The sequence below is a fragment of the Amborella trichopoda genome, chromosome 7 (assembly GCF_054954075.1).
Source record: "Amborella trichopoda isolate Santa Cruz 75 chromosome 7, AtrichopodaSantaCruz75HAP2 v2.0, whole genome shotgun sequence".
Taxonomy (NCBI): Eukaryota; Viridiplantae; Streptophyta; class Magnoliopsida; order Amborellales; family Amborellaceae; genus Amborella; species Amborella trichopoda.
This window is the reverse complement of record NC_142342.1, coordinates 42130514-42152665: the sequence shown is the minus strand read 5'-3', so window position 1 is coordinate 42152665 and position 22152 is coordinate 42130514. Positions and strand designations below refer to the sequence as shown.

Here is a 22152-nt window from a genome sequence, read left to right as displayed (position 1 = left end):
CAATTTTAATTTTGTGGTAGAGATTGTATACAATGAGATCATTTACAATGTCATAATTATTTATAACCATCTGACGTAAAATTTGAAAGCTTGGAGATGTTACAAAGTATGAAAAAAAAAAAATGAACTTTAAGCTTGACCAATAAAATAAATATAGTCACTTAATTTCACATCCAATAGTCAAGATTAATTATAACCGCCTTGTACAAAATGTAAATGGTTTTTTAATATACTTTAATTTCGTTCGTAGTAATGACGAAAGTTAAAATGTTAATGGTCTCTCAATATACTTTTCTTTCGTAGTAATGACGAAAGTTAGGTTTCAATGGGAATAGGGAACAATCAAAGAAGAAAGAATATTTTTCTGAAAGAATCTTTTTCTTAAATTTCTTTTGCAGCATTGTGATCTTAATTTTTGTGATGCACAGGGCAGTGAGGTTCCAGAGAAACCAAGAAAAAGAGAGAGAGAGAGACTGTACGTCAATGGCTATATAGAAAGACTTTTAGAGAGAGAAACTGTACCAAAGAGTTAAGAAAGAGAGAGACAAAGGGATCCTGTCGCCCATTGACCTACTGCCTCCAGAGAGACTCCATTAGCTTTCAATAAACGCGTCTACCTAATTAGCCATGCCCTCCTTAAGAAATTCATGAAACGAAATTAAAAAAACAGTTAGCTTTGTTGAATTGTTTTTTCAGCATGGTACTTAAGAACCAGAGAGAGAGAGAGAGCCTGTAGCTTTCAAAAGGCATGCCCTTCTTCATATATCAAGCATGAGATAGGAAGCAAAGCAAGGCATTCATAAAAACCAAGCAGGAGCCATGGATGCCGAGAGAGGTGAGAAGGAGTCCCAGCATTCTCAGTCTGATGCGAATGGCGGCATAACCTTCGCCAAGGCTTGTTTCAATCTGTTAAACGTTTTGTCAGGTTCTTTCAACTCTCTCTTCTCTTATGGATTGGAATTCTCTCGTGTCCTGTCAAATGTTTCTTTTGTCTTTTCAATTTTGCAATTCCAGCTTTTTCTCATTGATGCTCGAAAACCTCTCTCTCTCTCTCTCTATCTCTCCCTTTCTCTCTCTCCAACATGAACATAAAAGATCTTGATCCCAATCGCCTCTCTCTAGTCTGTGTGTGTGTTCAGGTGCTCTCTCAAAATATGGTGCTAGCTAGGGATGGCAATGGAACCGGATCCGACTTGGGGCTGGGTATGGGTTCAAAAATTGGTACCCGCAGGATCGGGCTAGGGTTTAAATATTGGACCCAAATACTATTTGAGTTGGACCCTGACCCCGACCCGACATGCTATTATTTAATAATATTTAATATATAATATTAAATTTTATTTAAATATAAATATGTATTTTCAGCTATAATATTTAAGTATGGGTGTAGTTGGTATAAAGCCAAGGCTCTATACAATCAAAGTAGAGGGCAAGAAATGTGGTTTCAGTACTGGAAATCTTTGTGATAGTTTTAAAATATATTTTTATCTTTAATTATAAAATTTAAACTTTCAAAAATTGTGCAGATCGAGTGGATTTATGAAAACTTAAAAATCATGAATATTGACAGTACAAAAATGCATCATAAGATGCACTATTTCCAAAGCTTGAAATCTATTTTTGTCTTATGTCCATCTATCCGGATGTATCAATTTGAAGATATTTGGGCTTTCAAAACAACCTCTTCTAGTGAAATTTTTGAGGTGCACTCTAATTGGACCCGACCCCACCTGTCGCCACCCCTACAGTATGTGTCTGCTGACCCGAACCCAGACCCAACCCGACCCGCCGCGCCGCCACGCCACGCCGACATTTGCTAGCCTTCATTTTGCAACAGAAAGCAAATTAACATGGCTCATAGTCTACTATTCATGAAGGGGCATTCACTGTCTGTAATCTCCCGAATGTACGATGGATATGAAGCGTTGGTTTTGTAACAGACCGTAACAGCTTCTAATTGAACTGAAGGCTTCATCTTCATCGTCCGTGGAGGAGGATGAACGATGGATTCTCCATTTCTTAAGGCCTTTGTCGACATTTTACTTGATACATTGATGGCGACCATGACTTGTTATGTTGACTCCCTTTGATGGCTCGAACACCGCATATTCGTGATAATTTCTATATCTCTCCCATTGATTTTTCCTTTTTATTATTTTTTTTAATGTTATTGCTTTCTCCTTTTTATTTTTTGCCTTTTTTTTTTTGTTAGTGGGAATCCAAGACGTAATTGTCTGTGCTCACGGAGAAAAAAATTTAAGAAGGCTTCTTAATGGGCCTGGCGGAATCCCAGCCCAATAAGGTCCTTCTGTGCGGGCCTCCTTTCCTGAGCATTTCTGGGCCTTACCGGGATGGCAGCCCTACTCCCATGAGAGCACACTGTACAGTTAGAGTATCTCATGATGAATTTTTTTACATATAGAGTTTTGGATGAGAATCGCCATGTAAATAGCTTTTTCACAGAAAAAGTTGAATTTTAAGAGCCTGAATACTTGGTTCTGACTAGTGAAATATAGACAACCTTAGTTCAAACGTAGGACGTTATTTTTTCAAGCACCAGGGAGTATGGATTTTTCTTTTTTTCTTTTTTTTTCCTTTTGACTGGGGTTTGGTTAATTTGTTTAGGTTACATCCCCAAAATTTGAAGCCCAAGAAATAATTGAAAAGTACGGTTTTACTAAAGGGAGTGAATGACTGATATGCTCTAGTGGATCAGATAATCTTTTGACCATAATTTTTAGTCTAGACTTATGAAAACTCTCTTATTTCTTGTTAAGTTATTATCTGAAGAGTGTGGTTTTTTTAAGATTGTAACTTCACTTTCAAAAGTAAGGTTGCGTTATTCTACACCGTCCATTTAATATGGTATAGATTTGATATGTCTTTGAAGACGGTCAAAAAGTAACATATCTTTTAAGATAGTATCAAATCTAAACAATCCAAATAAAATAGACGGTGCATATTACTACAACCTTACTTCTACAAGTAAGGTTACAATCTTATATAAAATCTATAATACTTGAAAGAGAAAGAAAAATATGCATCATATATACATATAGGAAAAGCATGCACTGTGACCATTTACCTTTGGTACAAGGTGGTCACAATTAATCTTAACCATTGGATATGGAATTAGGTGGTTGCATTTATTTCATTGACCAAGTCTAAGGTTCAAAAGAAATTTTCTTGAATTTTATGACACCCACAGGCTATCAGATTTCACATCGGATGGTCATTAAGTAAATGTGACCTCCTTGTACTAATGGTAAATGGTCACATTGTATACAATCCCATATGTGTGTGTGTGTTTCGTATCTCTTTCATTGCAATTTTTTGATGAGGCTCTAATATCATAACTCTATTTGCTTAATCAGGAATTGGGATAGTAGCAGTTTCATATGCAGTATCAGAAACTGGGTGGATGAGCTTACTGTTGCTCATTCTTGTGGCGATCGTAGCTTGCTATACTGCTTCACTTCTCATCCGATGCATGCAAACGGATCCAAAAATTCGAGCGTACCCCGAAATCGCCAACTTAGCCTTTGGTCGTAAAGGAAAAATCTTTGTATCAGTAGCTCTATGCCTCTCAATGTACATGATTGCAGTGGAGCAACTGATAATAGAAGGTGACAATTTGGAAAAAATGTTTCCCAATATGAGTTTAAGACTTGGAGGGTTTAAAATAGAAGGGAGAAAAGCTTTTGTCTTCATATCTTCCTCGATAATATTACCCACTGTTTGGCTAAGAGGTTTGGGGCCTCTAGCTTATGTCTCAGCTTGTGGGGTTTTGGCCCCTATTCTTATAGTGGGATCAGTTGTTTGGGTTGGCTTGTTTGATGGGGTTGCTTTCCATCCAAGTAAAAGGCTTTTTAGTTACAAAGGTTTGCCCACAACTGCTAGTATTTTTGCATTTTGCTTATCAGGACATGGAGTTCTGCCCACCATTACCTCCTCAATGAAAGACAGGAGCAAGGCCATGAAAGTAAGCTTACATGAACTCAACATTTAAGTTTTTGGTTTCGTATTTAAGTGCGAGAAAAGAGAAAATACATCATAAACAAACTTTCCTTTTATTGATGCAGATGATCATTGTTTGTTTTGCAACTGCTGCTTTGACCTATTCAATAATGGCAGTATCTGGGTACCTAATGTATGGACAAAATGTAAAGTCTCAAATCACTTTGAATCTTCCAAAAGGAAAGATCAGCTCCAAGATAGCTATATACACCATCATCACAATTCCCATTGTGAAATATGCAATAGTTGTGACCCCAATTGTAGTTGCAGTAGAAGATGCAGTCCCCATTTGCAAGAGAATAGTCATGAGCCTTCTGTTTAGAACAATGTTGGTGGCTAGCACTGTGATAGTGGCTCTCACAGTTCCATTCTTTGGGTATTTGGTTGCCTTGGGTGGATCAGCTCTTAATAGTACTTTGAATTTCCTCTTGCCATGCCTTTTTTACTTGAAGATCACAAAGAATTCAAAGCATGGAAAGGTGGAGATGGGGATCATAGTGGGGATTATGATCATGAGCTCCATTATTGCAGTTCTAGGGACTTACACATCTATGAAAAGGATCTTGCAACATCTGTAAATATCTAAGCTGGTTTGTTTGAGAGGTGATTGGGCTAGGTTTAGCTATAAGTTTGCAACTTTAGTAAGATTTTATTTGGTCTTCCTACATGGCTTGTTTTGAGATTTTACCTTGCTTTATGCAATTACATGATCAACCACTTAATTGTAACTTCAAAGGGGACAAGTAAATGTAAAGAAAAATAATCTACAAAGGAGTAAAGCCAGGCAACACTTACAAACAAGGATAGAAATTTCATGCTTTTCCTTGATCAAAGAGGTTGCAAAAACCTAGGTTGAATCACTAGCTTAACCTCCATGGAAGACATTTTGTCCCAACTTGGAGAATGTTAATTCAAAGGCAGTCTATCACAAAAAACACTTTCCTACCCCACTATCTTTAATTCTTAGAACTTCATTGAAATATCTAAATTACTTGGAAACTAATCAATCATGTGAAAATTTGTCTAAATAGACCTTCTTCATTGTAGTAGAGTCTCTTTGCAAATTATAGATTGTCAAAAACTTCAATTATTTTTTGGGAAAATATTATTATATTGATCAAACCACTTTAAAAAATCAATGAAGTGGTTAAACAAAAAAATTTACCAACAAAGTGGTTGTATTTAAAATCGCTTTATTTAGGTACCTTCTCAAATAATTTATTAGAAATGCCCAAATTGCCGTTGTGTTGTGTTTGTAGCCCTAAATACGTAAGGGCATTGTATCAATTTGAGCCACTTAAGTCGCTTGATCCACATGAACTGCTTGATTCAGTTACCAAATTGAAAACATGTTTTTTCCATTAAAAAATCTTGTTATAGGTTTGAAACCCGATTGAACAGGGGAATTTAGGCGATTCAATCCCAGTCACTCCAATCAAAAGATGTAAATATCCTACTTGTTCCAAGTTGCTAACCCAAAAAAAGAGAAATTGAACATCTTTATAAACTAATTTATGAGAAGTTGTTCCAGGGTCCATAAAAATTTCTTGGGGTTTAACATCAATCAATAGCACATCTGTAATTGCCCAGTTTCATCGAACAACTAAGGATGATTATGATTCCATCGATTCCCTCAAAAAATAGTTTCTTCTAGGCCCACTTTGCTCATGGCAATGCTTATATCATAAGCAAATTTTAGGGCCCCTGGTGAAAAATGCAGGTTGTGTTTGTAATAGATATCCCTCAACCCCACAAACGCTTTTAATCCAAGTTCTTCAAGAACATTTTATTCCTTTTCTTTTTGTTTTTTTACTTTTTCAAGGAAATCCAGTCATCCCCACTAATTCCCTCCAGTCCCAGTACTTCTAGATTACGTTTTTATTTGTTTATTTTTTAATTATCCCCCTATTCAACGTTTTGAGGACCACAACCTTTCATTGTCCAAAAGCATTGTGCTTCAAGTTATATATTTTATTATAAAATGAAGGGCAGAGGTAGAATTTTGAGTGATTCAATTGCCTTTCTACAATAGAATAAAACGTAAAGGGTATTGCTTTCAGTGCTTCAATTTGTTATTTTCTTGTAAAATTGAAGGTAATGGATGCATGTTCTCGTTTGGTAGTCATCATGAAAATATCAAGACATTTATAATAGTAATATAGAAAAATCTCTTCTTATATAATGCGGATACGGATCATATTATATTGGGTACGGTTTGTATAGAGCCGAGGCTCTAAACAATCAAAGTAAAGCGCACCTTCAAATAGTATCGAGAAATGTGGTTTCAATACTAGAAATCTTTATGATAGCCGTAAAATATATTTTCATATTTAATTATAAAATATAAAGCTTCAAAAATAGTTAGATCGAGCAGATATATGATAACTTGAAAATCTTGAAAATTGACGATCCAAAAATGCATCACAAGATGCATCATTTTCAAAACTTGAAATCCATTTTTTTTCTCATGTTCATACATCTTGATGTTGAGCTGATCAATTTAAAGATATTTGGGCATCAAAACAACATCTTCTAGTAAAATTCTTGATGTGGGTTTTAATTTAATTGTTTAGAGCCTCCGTTCTATAAAATTTTTTGCCTATTATATTTATCCAATACAGCCACATTCAAGAATATATAATAATAATGGACTAATAAAGAAAAGGTGTAGTTTCCATACAGATGCCTCCGTATGTGTAGAGGTACGGTGCCCATCAAATTTTATCATGGTATATAATTTTGATGTAAAATGTTATTAGGATTATCTCAAAATCTATTTGTATATCTAATTATAAAATTTTAAATTTAAAAAATGGTTAAAATCAAGTAGATCTATAAACATATAAAAATTTTGAAAATGGACGGTGTAGATAATATATTGTAAAATGCACTATTTCTGATACTTAAAATCTTTTTATTTTTCATAATCATACATCTCGATATTGAGATGATCAACCAAATGGTTTTCAGCATTAAAACTACCTTTTCCAATGAATTTTTTAGGGCATCCGTGTTCTACACTATAAAGTAGCATCTTTATATAAACTTTTTCTATAAAGAAAAGGAGATATAATTCTATGGTGTATTATACACTCTTCCTTTTGTGCGGCAGTAATCTCCTTTTTATGCACAATCACCAGTAACACAGGTGTGAAATCCAGCAACGGAGAATCTGCCGGTTCAAAGTAACAAAAATTTCTCAAACCCTTTGATGCACACATCTAAAGGCAAAAGGTGATTGTGATCATATTTTATCAAATGTAAATGGTCTAGTAGTATACAATCTAATTTCCTAAAGACAATACTGGAGGTGGCAATGGACCCAAACCTGACCCAAGTCTGGGTATGGGTCAAAGAATTGGACTTGGCAGTCGGGTCCGGGTCTAAATCTTGGACTTAAACTATTTGGGTATGAGTCCAAGTCTGGGTCTCACATTTTTCAATTTATGAAAATATATTTAAATAATTTAAATATATAGATATTTTAATTTTTTGGTCGAGTCCAACCAAGTCCATTCAGGTTCAGGTCCGGATCCGAGCCCCACATTATATTTTCAGGTTGGGGTCCCATAATAGTTTATCCGGTCGGGGTTTGGGTCCGGCCAGACCCTAGCCCGACCCGACCCAACCCATTGCCACCCCTAAAAAATGCATGTATCTATGGGATCTTCCATAGCTGAACATAGTATTGCTTGTGACATTTAAATTACTGACTATTATAATGTTTATCATATTCACTATTCAACATGAAAGCATGCGTATGTACGAGACATGACATTTGTGTCAAACACTTTCGAAGTTTAGACACTTTTAAATATTTTTTCTTGAACTAATACTATAAATCCACCTAATGTCGTCACTTAAAATCTCTAACCCTCCCCTTTTTCTGAATGGTGTATAGATATGTGGTGCCCAAAATACCAAAGTGAAATTAATATTTACAAGTGTGACATTGCAAAATTAATGGTGTCTAATATACCAAAATGAAATTAATGACTGCTAACACATGACCTTATGCAGGTAACATACGATACTACAAAAGTAACTATAGTTTGTTTAGGAAAAAGGGTTGGGATTGGGGTTGGGGTCGTGGTCGTAGCACCCCCACAATCTAGTCACCGCGTTATGGTTTTTATGGTTTCTATTCTCACTGACACCACCGTCTAATACTTTAAAAAAAAAAAACTAACTCTTAAACTATTTGAAAAAATAGGATTCGCATTTGTATGTTTTTGCGATTCACATACTCTTGTGAAGTTGGTTAGTTTGTTTGATACCATTCATTCATACATTCTCCTTAAATATTGCAACCCTCTTGTATTTTGCAAAAATACGGTAGTAGCCCCCATTTTATTCTTTGATTAAAATTTGGCATTACTTCAAAACCAGTAGATTTAGAGGCTAAGCAATCCTCAACCAGACAGTTTAATTGGGAACCTTTTTTCTTTATTGCATAATTTTGTGGACTCCCAACAAGCATCAACTATGATGAGCTTAACTTCGTATTTTACATAAAACGAATTAAAATTTTTAAATATGCATATTAAATTTTGTTTATTTCCACACAAAAAAATAAAAAAGTAGTTACTTTTATACCAATTTTTTTGTGTTCAAGCTTACGCACTTTATGTTTATTATAGCATCTATATTTTAGATAAGTTTTCCCTTTTATGGAGATGTCCAAACTCCCAATCATGCAAAGAGCATTCTCTTATAGAATGGCATATGCTTGTATAAAATAAGAACTTGTTCTTGTTAAAAACAAAAGTTTATCTTCCCAGCTCACAAAAAAACATGGCAAATAAAAAGTGAATGAAATACAAAAGGAAGGAAAAATGAACACTATATTTTGCATGCTCAATGATCACAATGATAACAAATTTTGCACCCAAAAGTCTCCAAGCCAAATTAAGGAAACCAACACTTTTCCCATATTTTAAATGGACATCTTACATCCTTTCATGTTTCCTAAGTGGATCCCAAAATCTTGGTATAGTTCTTGAATAAAATGCCTTGTCCCCCTTTAGGGAGAGCAAAAAGAATATGCTTCCCTATTTATTTGCTTTCCATTTTTTGAACTGATATTCTTTTAGAGTCCTCTCTTGACTTGAGTGGTTAAAGCACAAGGGTTGTAGCCTGGTGGCTTATCCACCTGGAGAAGAAAAGAGAAAATGAAAAATTAAGATTAAATGTTAGTCGCAAACAAGTGGTTATTTTCAAATAATCACATAAAGCCGTGGTTTGTATAAGGTTGCAATCTTAAACAATCAAATTAAGACGCACTTCAAAATTATCATAGATATAATTTTGGTATCAAAAACTTTTTAGGATGGCTTGGGAATCTATTTTTATCTCTAGTTACAAAATTGTAAACTCAAGATATGGTTCAAATCAAATAGATCTATAAACCTTTAAAATCTTAAAAATAGACAATCCAGATAATGTGTGGCGAGATAAACTATTTTAGAACTCGAAATATTTTTGTTCTTTTCATATTCCTACATCTCGATAACCATTGGTTTCATCATTTCATATATGGATAATAAGCCGATGATATTTTATTTATTACTATTATTTTTTCTTTCTTATTTACCAATCTCATCTCTTTGAGATGGCTCCACCCCCACTATATGCAAACAAAGTATGCCTTGCCCTACATTTTAAATTACATTTTAAATTGATATGAAGTGGTGAACCTAGTGTTTGAAAGCCTAGATTGGCTAGTTGTATCAGTCATCTAGAAAACCATTCTGGATCAATGAATCAACGATCCAAATCAGTGGATCAACCAGCTCAAGCCAATCCGACCTTGAATAAATCTCAAAAAACTGAAAAAAAAAAAAATTAAAAGTCTAGCTTTTTCAAGTTTCCAAAAATGGGGTCTTGCATTATGTATTTCCATTATTTCACTGTAAATACATAAATACTGAGTAACATGTTTTATTTCAGAGTGTTTATTGACCATTATATACAACATAACAAATCAAAGGGCTGCTACGAACAGTAGAATATGGAAAGATTCAATAATTATATAAATTCTGCAATCCAAGAATTTTATCCTGCACTGAATATACATGAATCAGTAAAAAGTTAAAAGAAAAAACAAATTAAAAAAAAAGATTCACAGAGACAAGTATAAGATAGGTAGAACATCCAGATACTAAGCCAGGCTTGCATTTGCAGAAAAGCAGCTCTAACCAACCTGAGACTCCCCATGTTCAAGCAATTTTATCAACCCATCTGCTCACCTGATTGCCTCTCTGTTGTACTTTGCCTAGTGCCTCTGATAACTATCTTTTTCTATCCAAAGTCTTTTAAAGATTATTGCATAACTCTAGGATATAAACAATCGGATCCGAGTCTAGGTTGGGTCTGCTATAAGGCCAGGCTAGTTTCAGACTGGTCAGACCCAAATTGATTGGGCTTGGACCCAACCTTACAGGTCATAATATCACATATAAGCTTATACACGCAATCAGACCCTATTAGGTCCTGGCCCGACCAGACCCGACTCTCATGTCCATAATTCTGGACCCAGACCCAACTCACAAGTTGATCACTTCCATGGTTCCCACGCAAATCGAAGCCTAATAAGCCTCGAAGAAGATGGAAAGCTACAGTTGGCATGGTTGCTCCATGCAACATTGATCATGTTTGCAACACAAGGCCAAATCCTTGTTTCTCATGCAACATTGATCATGAAAATATTTGTGAATGCATGTTTATTCTCCGAAACCAAGGAATACAAACATAAAGCACCACGAAATAGTAAATGGGATTGTATACTATGACCATTTATTTTTGGTACAAAGACACCACAATCCTTTTTAGCTTATTGGATACAAAATCCTATAGATGAAAGTGTCACGACATTCAAAAAATTTTATTTTGGTATTTGTGCTCAAACAATGACATATCCTTAACCATCTGATTTCAAATCCAACGGTCAATGATGATTGTGCCATCCCTGTATCAACAATAAATGATCTCATTATATACATTTTCTTTATAAAATCTAAATGAGCATATGAGATTGCTAACTTAAATTTCAAAAGAAACAAAAACTACCAAAAGTATTCGTTCACATAAAACCTTTATGTAAATGTCAATATCAACCAGTAAAATTTACAATTTTTGATCTATCTTTCTTAGGCTTCACATTCGAGCTCTTTTCGACTTTTATTCCCAAAGGACCAGTATCAACAACCGAACTTTTATCACTATTTTTCTGTTTGGTCTTCTCTTCTTCTAAAGCAAACTCATCATCAAGATCATCCCCACTTGCAAATGCTTTCCTTTTTCCTTGCTGGCCTGTATAAACAAGGAAAGCAAAAAAGTTAAAAAGGTGGATTACCATTTGTTGTCATCACATAGGATAGCAAAGCAAGATTCTATTTACCTTTGAAGTAAATGAGGTCAGGTTTTCAATTCGACTCAAAATAGTACATTAATTCAATTTTAACTATGAATATCTATCGGGTGCGGTTCGTATAGGGTCGAGGTTCTAAACAATGTATAGGGTCGAGGCTCTAAACAATCAAAGTAAATTGCACCTTCAAATAGTATCGAGAAATGTGGTTTCAATGCTGGAAATATTTGTGATAGTTTTAAAATATATTTTCATCACTAACTATAAAATTTAAAGCTTCAAAAATAATGTAGATTGAGCAGATATATGAAAACTTGAAAAACCTGAAAATTCACGGTCTAAAAATGCATTACAAGATACACTATTTCCAAAATTTGAAATCCATTTTTTTCTCATGTCCATGCATCTTGAGGTTGAGATGATCAATTTCAGGATATTTGGGCATCAAACAACTTTTTCTAGTGAATTTTTTGAGTTGCACCCTAATTTGATTGTTTAGAGCCTCGCACTTATATAAACTTTTTCCATATCTAAATAGTGGAAAGAAAATAGGCAAATTCACCAAAAGAATAAATTCCTGTATAACTGTATCATTAATTTCACTAAATGATATATTTTTGTATGTTTCACTAAGACATCCATGATCTTAAAGATAGCAATTTTGCATAAGCAATACAAAACAATTCTTTACTTATCAAAAAGAAAGTATCCAATCAATATTCCAAAGCAACAACACATGGTACAAGCAGCATATTTGGCAAAAACATATCGCAGTCAATGTTCAAAACTACGGATTAAGGCGCCTCGGCGTTTTGGGTGTCTGGCTGGGGTACCCTCACAATCCTCAAAAAAATTGAAACCCCCCCTCTCCCCCTTGATATGAGTTTTAAATGAATATATAAGATTAAGACGTCACTATGTTAGTTTTACAATAAGACTTTACTCATTAAGATATCATATAATTTAAGAATTTAAAAATTAAGATATATGATATGATATCACTAAGATTTTAGTTTCAAAACAGTATGACTTAATATTACTTTACAATAAATGAAACTATAAGATCTTAGTTTCACTTTAAGAATTAAGACTTAATTCATTAAGATATCACATAAATACATAATCAATTATTATCAAATAAAGAAAAACAAAAATAATAGAATAACGAAACATGATATATTGTACAAAGAAGGAATCAACTATTCATAAAAGAAATCAAAAAGATATATTGTACAAAGAAGGAATCAACTATTCATAAAAGAAATAAAAATAAATAAAAAAATTTATCGATCCTTCGTTAAATCACAAAAGAGTGGTTTTTGGAGGGTGTTCTCACCCTAAAGGCCACAGTTTATGTTTTGGAGGTTCAGAATACCCCCCAAAACCCTTTTCCCCTTAAAAAATTAAATTTTTTGATCCTCACCGAAGTTTTTTTTCTGCCCGTCCGCAAAGTGTCACAGGGCGGCGCCTAGGCGGGAGCCCAGATAGTAGTGCCTAGGCGGCCGCCTAGAGACAGGCCGCATAATGACCCCACCCAGACAGGGACTAGGCGTTTTTTGAATTTTTTCGCCTAGGCGGTCGGGCGGCCGAATTTTCAAATAGTGAAGACAGTTATGATAAACTTACGCGCATTGGGGTACTCTGTCTCTGCAACTTCTACTGGCTTCTTATCGTGCTTACTCAGACAATCTTTAGCCAAATGTGTGACGCCTCCACATAATTTACAGGAACCACCCTGGCACCAAAAAAGTGTTTGGAGCACCAAAATGAAAATTGGCCAGTTTCATCTAAAGAAGCCAAAAGATAATATAGAAACAGATAAAACTGAAAAAATGAAAAATAAATTCTAAAACTTGAACTAGAAGCAACCATGAACCACCTAACATGATGTTAAAGTTGCTAGACATTCAAAGAAATCAAGGGATTCTTTTCATTTTAACATCGGAGTCCTTAGAAAAAGAAGACCCTGTGTTTTTCTTCTTAGTGACTTTCAAGCAGGACACTCTCATATACCTTTGGATAAATTCCATGTGTGTTTTTAGGGCAATTCTTGCTCAGGTGCCCATGACCATTACATAGGAAGCACTCTGCAAATTTAGTGCCCCCTGCATACAATAGAACACATCAAAGGTTACCACAAACAGCATAATATAGAAAGATTCAATAAATCAATGCATTATTTATTTTATCACTGACATTCCAGGAATTTTATCATGCACTGAATATACAAGAATCAGTAAAAAGTCATCCAAGAACCACCCCTCCTTTTTTCACTTTCTTTTGATTGATAATAAAAGAAAAAACAATTACAAAGAGAGAATCACAGAGACAAGTTTATGATAGGGAAAACACCTGGGTACTAAGCCAGGCTTGCATTAGCAGAAGGCAGCTCTAACCAAACTGAGACTCCCCATGTTCAAGCAATTTTATCAACCCATCTACTCACTTGATTGCCTCTCTATTTTACTTTGCCTAGTGCCTCTGGTAACTTTTTTTTCTCTAATCTAAAATCTTTTAAAAATTACTGCATTACTCTAGGATACAAACAGGTCAGATCCGAGTCCGGGTTGAGTCTGGGATAAGGCCAAGGCCAGGTCCATACCGATTGGACTTGGACCCAACTTGTCAGGTCATAATATCAAATATAAATTTATATACACAAACTGTCCCTATTAGGTCCCAGCCCGACCAAACCCGACTCTCAGGTCCATACTTCTCGACCTAGAAAAAATTTCCAAGTTGATCACTTTTCATGGTTCCCATGCACATCGAAGCCTAATAAGCTTCGAAGAAGATGGAAACTACAGTTCGCAAGGTCACTCCATGCAAAATTGATCATGTTGCAAACACAAGGCCAAATTCTTGTTTCTCATGCAAAATAAGGGTTTTAATGTGTGCGGTGAGCCAAATCTTTTGCAAGATGTTGATTCACATGGATAGCCAAATACATGCCTCAAAACTTGCAAAAGCCATAAGGCCATTTAGAGTATGGATGTCACCAGATGTGAAGCCACTTGCATTTTTTGGAAAATGGTCCCAACAGATGTATCCAATACTTAGATATGACATAAAAGGTGAGAAAAATACATTAGAAGTCAGAATTCCGTTTTTTATTATTAAAGGTCAGAAACTTTTAAGGGAAACCATTCGTCAAGATAACCCAACCTATTATCTCCACCATCTTATTCCTCGCTTGTTATCTCATTTAGCCCCACGGCCACCCTACTCCTCTAAAACTCCTAAGACGCACCTCTATCCCTCTATAAATCAATTGCATTCACAAAATCACCAGCTCTCTTTAACTCCCAAGTCCCTCTATCTTTCATCCCTTCTGAATAAACAAGGCCACCAAAAGCATGCTAGATATCCTAGCAATAAACACCACAAAGCAAGCATCTAACAATAAGCAAACAAAACCAATTACCAAAAGAAGGTAAAAGAATGAGGGGGAAAAAAAAAATGGTATCAATCTAACTATGCATAATCTTCACTGAATAGAAGAGCAAGACACTGACCATCTTATGTCCTAGTGAGTTTTCTAGGAAAGTGGGTGGATTATATTAACCATTGTTTGAATATCATGTGAAGCATTCTTTGGATATTAAAGGCCTTTCTAGGTGAGGCGGGAGAAGAAGAGAAGAAGGATAAGTTGACATTTAAAAGATAGACTCCAATTCGCATTGAGATAAAAAATAAGCAATTTTAAGCACTTGATCACATTGGTTAGAACGTACCATCTTGAAGAGGTTTAGGGCACTTCGAAAGTGAATGCCCAACTTCTCCACAGTTGTAACAAAATTTATTTTCATGAATTCCACTATTGTTTGGACAATGTTTAAGGCTATGTCCGCGTTGTCGGCAAAGCAAACATATCTAGAGAAGAACAATACCCAATTAGTATCATATTCATATGTACAATCGTAAACATGAGATTGCAACTAAGGTTGTGTAGAAGAAACCAAACAACTAGGCATAATTGCCAACTAGGCATAATTGCCACAACATGCACACTTCTCTGAAAAGAGAATAAGTAATCACAGAGAGCCAGATATTATATGTGAATAATTCAAGTACAACATCTGTCATCAGCTAGCCAATCATGACAGAATATTCTCCAGGAGGAAAAATGAAATAATTGACATATTATGAACTGTAGCTCCAATAATGTAAGAACCAGACAGGACCGGCCAATTCAAACTAGGAAGGGGCGAACTATGGTCAAACTATGAACAGGCAAACTAGGGCCCTTATCTGTCCAGTCGGGTCCTTAGACCACCTGGACCATTGAACCAGTCCATAACCGAACAGGCTGGTCCCAAAAAACGTCAAGTTATTTTTGCTTTTTTTTGTTCTTTATCAAAAAATAGTTTAAGGAGGGTTTTCTTTCAAACTTTTCAGTTTTGTATGTTGCCGTTTTGGCAAAAGAAAGGGATTAGGGTTTTATTTGGGGTAAGAGAGAGTCTCTCTCTCTCTCTCTCTCTCTCTCTCTCTCTCTCACACACACACACACACAAGTGCGCACGTGCACACACGTGCACACACACACACACACACACACAAAAATCAACCTAAAGAACCAAGGACCTGAGGGCAAAAGCCAGCCACTTTTCCAATCAATCTGGCCAAAAGAAGGACTTCTTCAAGCTCCAAGTGTGAGCGGTTTATGTTAAGTTATTTTTTTGCATTTAAAGAAGGAAAAAAAAAACTTTTTGGGTTTTCAGTTTAGAGCTTTTATAGAAAAATTATTTGTGCAAATTTTCTATTTCAGGTTTCATTTATTGTTTCTTGAAGAGAATTAACGTGAAAACGAAATGTGAAAATTAAAAATACAAAAAAAAATTTGCAATTTATTTGCATTTTTGGCAATTTGTAAAAGTCCTCAAAATGCAAAAACACAAAAACATAAATGTATTTTGTGCAATTGTTTTTGCATTTTAGGTTTTAAATTTTCAGGGCTTTTACAATTTGTAAAAGCCCTTAAAAGTAAAACTGAAAATAAATAAATAAATAAAATTTATTGCTTGCAATTTTTTTTATTTTTTTGTTTTGAATTTTCAGGGTTTTTGAATTTGTAAGTGTCCTTAAAATATATCCGAAAATGCCAAAAAAAACTATTTTATGTTTTTGCGTTTTCGGTGTTAAATTTTAAGGGCTTCTCCAAGTAGATTCTTTAAAATATTTGTTTTGCTTGTAAAAAAATTTATTTTAAAGTTTTTCTATAACTTTCCATATTTCCTATTATGGAAATTTCCTTATTTTTTGTAATTTTTTTTATTTTTAATGCCTCACAGGTCCAACCGATGAACTGGTTTGGTTCACGGGTCTGGACCGATAGTCAAAGTCCTACCAGCCAGTCCCTTCACTGGTGCAAACACTGATTCAGTCCTAACAACAATGGTATCATTTGTCTCCAGAAAATCCTAGCATTATGATATCATTGCAAGCATGGTTGCTATCTTTTGTGAGTTAGATTCACACTTTTACCAACAAGAAACAAAAAGAAATGAAAAATTGTCGTAACGTGCTTAGAGTTGTGGCCATGGTCTAAAGAATTAATATTGTCAAACATGAGAATGAGAAAGAATTCAAGTGCTTTGCTTCACATTTTTAGCCTTCATAAGCATTCCACCTATTGAAAACATGCACGTGGAACCTACAATCGAAACACCACAATTAGTCCATGCCCATCAGATATATGAATGATTCAATAATTACGTTACTGATTTAAACTATTGGCATTTAGTTACCAGAAATGCCTAGGAACCATTTGGAAGAAGAACCGAGAATGGGTGAAGACATGTTTCTTTTTTATAAGTAATGAGTGAAAGTTCATGAAACATTAGAAATTGTTAAGAGAGCATTCGTCCTGAGAATAAAAAACTAGCCATCGGCAAGGATCCCTTAAGTTTAAATGAGAAGAAAGCATCCAACATACTTGGTTATAAGTCAATGATGCAAATGCAGAGTACTGTTCCCAGATTGGAGTTTTGGGAGCCCCAAGACTTCAACTATCATAATAGATACTAGTGGGATAACATTAACATTTTAGTTCAATCTGTTTTACAAGGATGGATTCATTTTTTTGACATGGACTAGGGTCAAACTATGAAGATTGCCAGTTTCAAAGTTTTAACCCTTGAAGAAATAAATATTTGCCATCGGTGGGAAACTGGCTTCCTAAGTGACACCCTTTGGAATGTCAGTTTCAATCTTTCAAGCATTGACTTCCATAACTGCAAAATAATAGAACGATCCCATGGTGGGGATTCTGTAGATCCATCAAGGAACGCTTCTTCATGTTGAGACCATGGTGAAGCATGATGTCCCATGATCTTTGTAACTTCTAAAATTTTGGGAACATGATATTGTGTTACTACGAAACACTTAATGAACATGCATCATGCTAAAATCATTTTTTTTATCCTAATTCAAGAGCTTTAGCTCTACTACTGTCTGCCCAATGGAAACCCCAATATTCAAGGAGAGCCTGCATCCAAGACTGGTAGATATTTTGAGAAACCCAAAAGTAGGACATCAAATATTTTAATAGATATTCAAAAGCACCACATAACAATTGACAAATTCTTATTTATCTTTTGCTTTGTTTTCTTTTTGTGAGCACCGGACCTGTTCGCTGCTTTACTCACACCTTGTGAGTCTTTTGCATATAGTAGTTGATATCTAATACAATGCCACCTTCATTCAAAAAAAAAAAACTATTGACAAAAATGAGGAACTGCAATTCCATTCCCATTCAAGAAACTGATATGGGTTTTGAATATATGGTATCCCAAGAATGACTTGCTAGCTTTCATGGTTAAATAGGGTTGTGCAAGTCCCAAGTAATCAGTTTTCCCTTTAACAATCTTCTAATAACTTATTTTATTCATAGTTAATATCATGAAACATTGAATAAAGGACCTCTCGATTCATGAGCACTTAGAAGCTGACATGAACACATAGGCTCAACAGATTACGAATTCCAGAGAATGTAAATGATCACATTAAATCTCGGGTACCTATCTACCAATTAAACAAATTATATAGAGGTTTACCTACAATGGTGAATGCCTATTTCGCCAGTTACATACAATGGTGAATTTCAGTTCACTGTTGAAACAAAGAAATGGAGAGAAATCAATATCAGTGCTGCCCAACTTGCTTGAATTAGGTCACAAGAGGATGAAAGTTGCATGCTTGATCCGACACTGGCAATAGGGTGCCATATCATGTTCAGTACTTGTGAAGAATGTAGTAAACACAAAATATTGATGACACACTGATGACCATTGCCACATCTAGACAGCATAAAACATCACATGCACGGCCATTTATAGAAGAAGCATCATAACTGCCACTTAGGACCAAGAAAATCTTAAGAAAATTGTAGAAGTGAGCTCCTAACTTGAAGAGAAACCTCTAGAAATGGTCGAACAAGCACCACCCCCAACTGGGTATGAGTAACTCGGACCTGGCAGGCTGCCTTCCCAATAATCAAATACTTTTTTTAAGGATGCAACCGAGCCTCTGAAATACTAGACCAACTGTATTGGACATAACTCAGAGTTCTGGACCCTGGCAAGCCCCGACCTGAGTCCTTCTTATAAACCACCGACCCCGAATATACATCCACCATTCCTAAAAATGATTTCAAACAACATAAAAAATAAAAAAAGAATACCTAACTGTATAACATCTTGAAACTTCGATTCATTGCTATTTTTGTTACATCATGATTTAAAATTGTTATTTTTTGTTACATCATGATTTAAAATTGTTATTTTCCTTGTTACATCATGATTTAACATTGTTATTTTCCTTCCAAGAAAAAACCCACAAACTCAAACCCTTTTGCCAAATCCAATTACCAAATGTTATTATTTAGAAATTAGAACTATATATAGAATTAACAAGCATCAACAAATAAATGGCATACAGCATAACAATGCATAACAAAAAAACTCATATTAGACTATAATACATAATACATAAATTAAAGGAAAGAGTGAGAGAGAGAGAGAGAGAAAGAGAGAGCAGAGAGAGATTGAACCCACATAATAAAACAATTTAAAAACGAGGAGTTCAACCCTTCAAAGAAGAGAAAACAGTTTAGAGAGAGAGAACGAAAAAAAAGGCAAAAACCACTGTGAATCACCAGTGACAGATACAAATAACACAAATTAAGCAGAAAACTCAAAAGGAGATAAAAGTTAACCTTTTTCCTTTCCCATTGAGCCTTCGATGGGCAAAACTTGGCTATGTGATCTTGGGATTTGCAGATGAAGCAGCTTTCTCCTGGTTTCATACCAGGAACTCTAAGTGGGTGCTTGCGCAAAACCTTCGATTTTCTTGGCTTTCCCAACCCATTATCTGCTCCTTTATCAGACTGAACTTTCTCCTTCTTCTTCTTCTGAATCTGCTTCTTCTTCTTACTGGTTTTGGGTTCTGTCGGAACAGTGGGTTTTTGGGGAAGCTCCGGGTGAGCTTCCCTGAAGCGTTTACGAGCTGATCTCTGATTCTTGCTCACCATTCCTCTCTCTCTCTCTCTCTCTCTCTCTCTCTCTCTATATCTGCTTAGGGCTACACCTTACATTCTCTCTCCTCTAGTGAGGACCGCAGGTTCTTCTCTGTCTGTCCCGCGGCAAAGGCATCAACCCTTTCTCTCTCTAAAACGTCCGAGCTCTGAACCCCATTCCTTTCTTAAGCTTCCAAAAGAGTTGGCTAAACATTGAAAAATGGGTTTTAGTTTCGTTTAGGACAAACCCTTCTGAGGAAAAGTTTATATAAGGTTGCAGTTTTAAAAATGTAGAATTAAACATGCATCTCAAAAATCCATCGGAAAATATTATTTTAATGTTAACAAATTTTTTAATTCTAAATGTATGAATATGAAAAAAAAAAATGATCTCTAAAATCTTGCAAACACATTATCTACACCGTTTATTTTCAAGATTTTCATAAGTTTATAGATCTATTTGATTTTAATTATTTTTAACGTTTCAAATTTTATAATTAAAAATAAAAATAAATTTTTAAATAATCATAATAATTTTTTATACCAAAATTACATATATGGTTAAATTTTGAGGTGCATCCTAATTGGCTTGTTTATGGTTGCAACCAGTGTTCAAAAAAACGCCGAGTCGAACCGGATTCGCCCTGTTCGACTCGAGAATCGCCATGGACGGATCGAATCGGCAAAAAAAACGAGAATCGTTCGGTTCTAGAGAGAACCAGACGATTCTGTACAGTGACTCACCGATTCACTGTATGGAATCGGCGAGCCCCGTACAGTGAATCGGCGAGTCCCGTAGGGTTTTTTTTTTTTTTTTTTTTTTTTTTTTTTTTTTTTTTTTTTTTTGTGGTAATCCATGATAGATTTTTTTGTAATACTTGATCGATTTTTTTGTAATCCATGATTGAATTGTTTTTTTTTTTTTTTGTAATCCAAGATCGAATTTTTTGTTTTTTTTTTTTTTTGTAACCCATGATAGAATTTTTTGTAATCCATGATTGAATTTTTTGTAATCCATGATCCAAATGTTTGTTTTCTTTTCTTGTAATCCATGATCGAATTTTTTGTTTTTTTTTTTTTTTGTAACCCATGATAGAATTTTTTGTAATCCATGATCGAATGTTTTGTAATACATGATCGAAATGTTTGTTTTTTTTTGTAATCCATGATCGAAATGTTTGTTTTTTTTTTTGTAATCTATGATCGAATTTTTTGTTTTTTACTTTTTTTGTAACCCATGATAGAGTTTTTTGTAATCCATGATTGAATTTTTTGTAATCCATGATCGAATTGTTTTTTTCTGTTTTTTTAATCCACGATTTAATTTTTTGTTTTTTTTTGTAATCCATGATTGAATTTATGTAATCCATGATCGAATTTTATGTAATCCATGATCGAATTTTTTGTAATCCATGATTGAATTTTTTGAAAATTTGTGATTTTTTTTTTTTAATCCATGATCGAATTTTTTTTTGTAATCCATGATAGAATTTTTTGAAAATTTGTGATTTTTTTTTTTAATCCATGATTGAATTTTTTTTTGTAATCCATGATAGAATTTTTTGAAAATTTGTGATTTTTTTTTTTTAATCCATGATCGATTTTTTTGAAATTTTGTTTTTTTTTTTTAATCCATATTATTCAAAGAGAAAATGAGAGAGATGATGATTCTGAGCCTACCCTATCCCAGCCATATTATTCACATATCGAGTCCCAACAGCAACAGTGTAGGGATGAGCACGACAGTGCAGGTGAGCATGAAGGATGGACAATCTTCGGGGATTTTAGATTGGGAACACAACAAAACACTAACACTCAGGGATTTGGGAATCGTTAGACGCCTGCTAATATTGATAATTCGTTTTTAGATCGAATCAATGAATTGTTAAACGAATTCAATCAATGGCACCAGCGTGACCAAGAAGAACAATAACGTCGTCTATCATTTTATTTTTAGATCATATGTTACTAATTTTATGCTTTATTGTAGTCCATGTATGTTGATATACTTATTCTATGATAATTATATGTTTATCCTTTGTGTGATGTAAATTAAATGCTAAATGACGGTTCATGTAGGGAAATAACATATCAATATTCGCATATTCATTCAAAAACATGAAAATTCTTAATGGAGTACCCTCATTTCTTATTGAATTCCTAAAAAATAATATTTATAATGAATTTTAATAATTTTTTCCAATTTTTTTTAAGCTTTATTATGACCGATTCACCCGATTCCCGATCCGAA

General features: G+C 34.5%; 2 protein-coding genes across 5 annotated transcripts; one reads left to right on the top strand and one right to left on the bottom strand.

Moving 5' to 3' along the window:
- The first annotated feature begins 297 nt into the window (after positions 1–297).
- LOC18423050 (amino acid transporter AVT1I) lies at positions 298–4682 on the top strand. 4 transcript variants are annotated; one of them, XM_088871455.1, is made up of 5 exons: positions 836–925; positions 1140–1203; positions 3375–3626; positions 3924–3982; positions 4083–4682. In XM_088871455.1, the coding sequence occupies exons 2-5, from the start codon at positions 1155–1157 to the stop codon at positions 4593–4595; spliced, it is 873 nt and encodes a 290-aa protein (XP_088727581.1). In that variant the 5' UTR covers positions 836–925; positions 1140–1154; the 3' UTR covers positions 4596–4682. The 4 variants fall into 4 exon arrangements, with proteins under 4 accessions (XP_006827682.1, XP_088727580.1, XP_088727581.1 ...); XM_088871454.1 differs by lacking the exon at positions 1140–1203 and having other exon boundaries at positions 395–925; XM_020669193.2 differs by having other exon boundaries at positions 3375–3982.
- A 6216-nt stretch (positions 4683–10898) lies between these two features.
- LOC18422897 (VASCULAR-RELATED NAC-DOMAIN 6) lies at positions 10899–20059 on the bottom strand. The gene is made up of 5 exons (XM_006827618.4): positions 19602–20059; positions 15121–15259; positions 13400–13491; positions 13013–13121; positions 10899–11328 (listed from the first exon to the last, which is right to left on the bottom strand). Exons 1-5 carry the CDS (start codon positions 19914–19916, stop codon positions 11129–11131), a joined length of 855 nt encoding a protein of 284 aa, XP_006827681.2. The 5' UTR covers positions 19917–20059; the 3' UTR covers positions 10899–11128.
- Between the last annotated feature and the right edge of the window lie 2093 nt (positions 20060–22152).

Excerpts from the sequence above, each read along its gene's own strand:
- LOC18423050 (XM_006827619.4), top strand. The coding sequence starts at position 820 with ATGGATGCCGAGAGAGGTGAGAAGGAGTCCCAGCATTCTCAGTCTGAT. Across the intron at positions 926-3,374 it reads TCTGTTAAACGTTTTGTCAG|GAATTGGGATAGTAGCAGTT; the intron begins GTTCTTTCAACT and ends TTGCTTAATCAG. Across the intron at positions 3,983-4,082 it reads ACAGGAGCAAGGCCATGAAA|ATGATCATTGTTTGTTTTGC; the intron begins GTAAGCTTACAT and ends TTATTGATGCAG.
- LOC18422897 (XM_006827618.4), bottom strand. The coding sequence starts at position 19,916 with ATGGTGAGCAAGAATCAGAGATCAGCTCGTAAACGCTTCAGGGAAGCT. Across the intron at positions 13,492-15,120 it reads CCCTAAACCTCTTCAAGATG|GGGGCACTAAATTTGCAGAG; the intron begins GTACGTTCTAAC and ends TATTGTATGCAG. Across the intron at positions 13,122-13,399 it reads CACATGGAATTTATCCAAAG|GGTGGTTCCTGTAAATTATG; the intron begins GTATATGAGAGT and ends TTTTGGTGCCAG.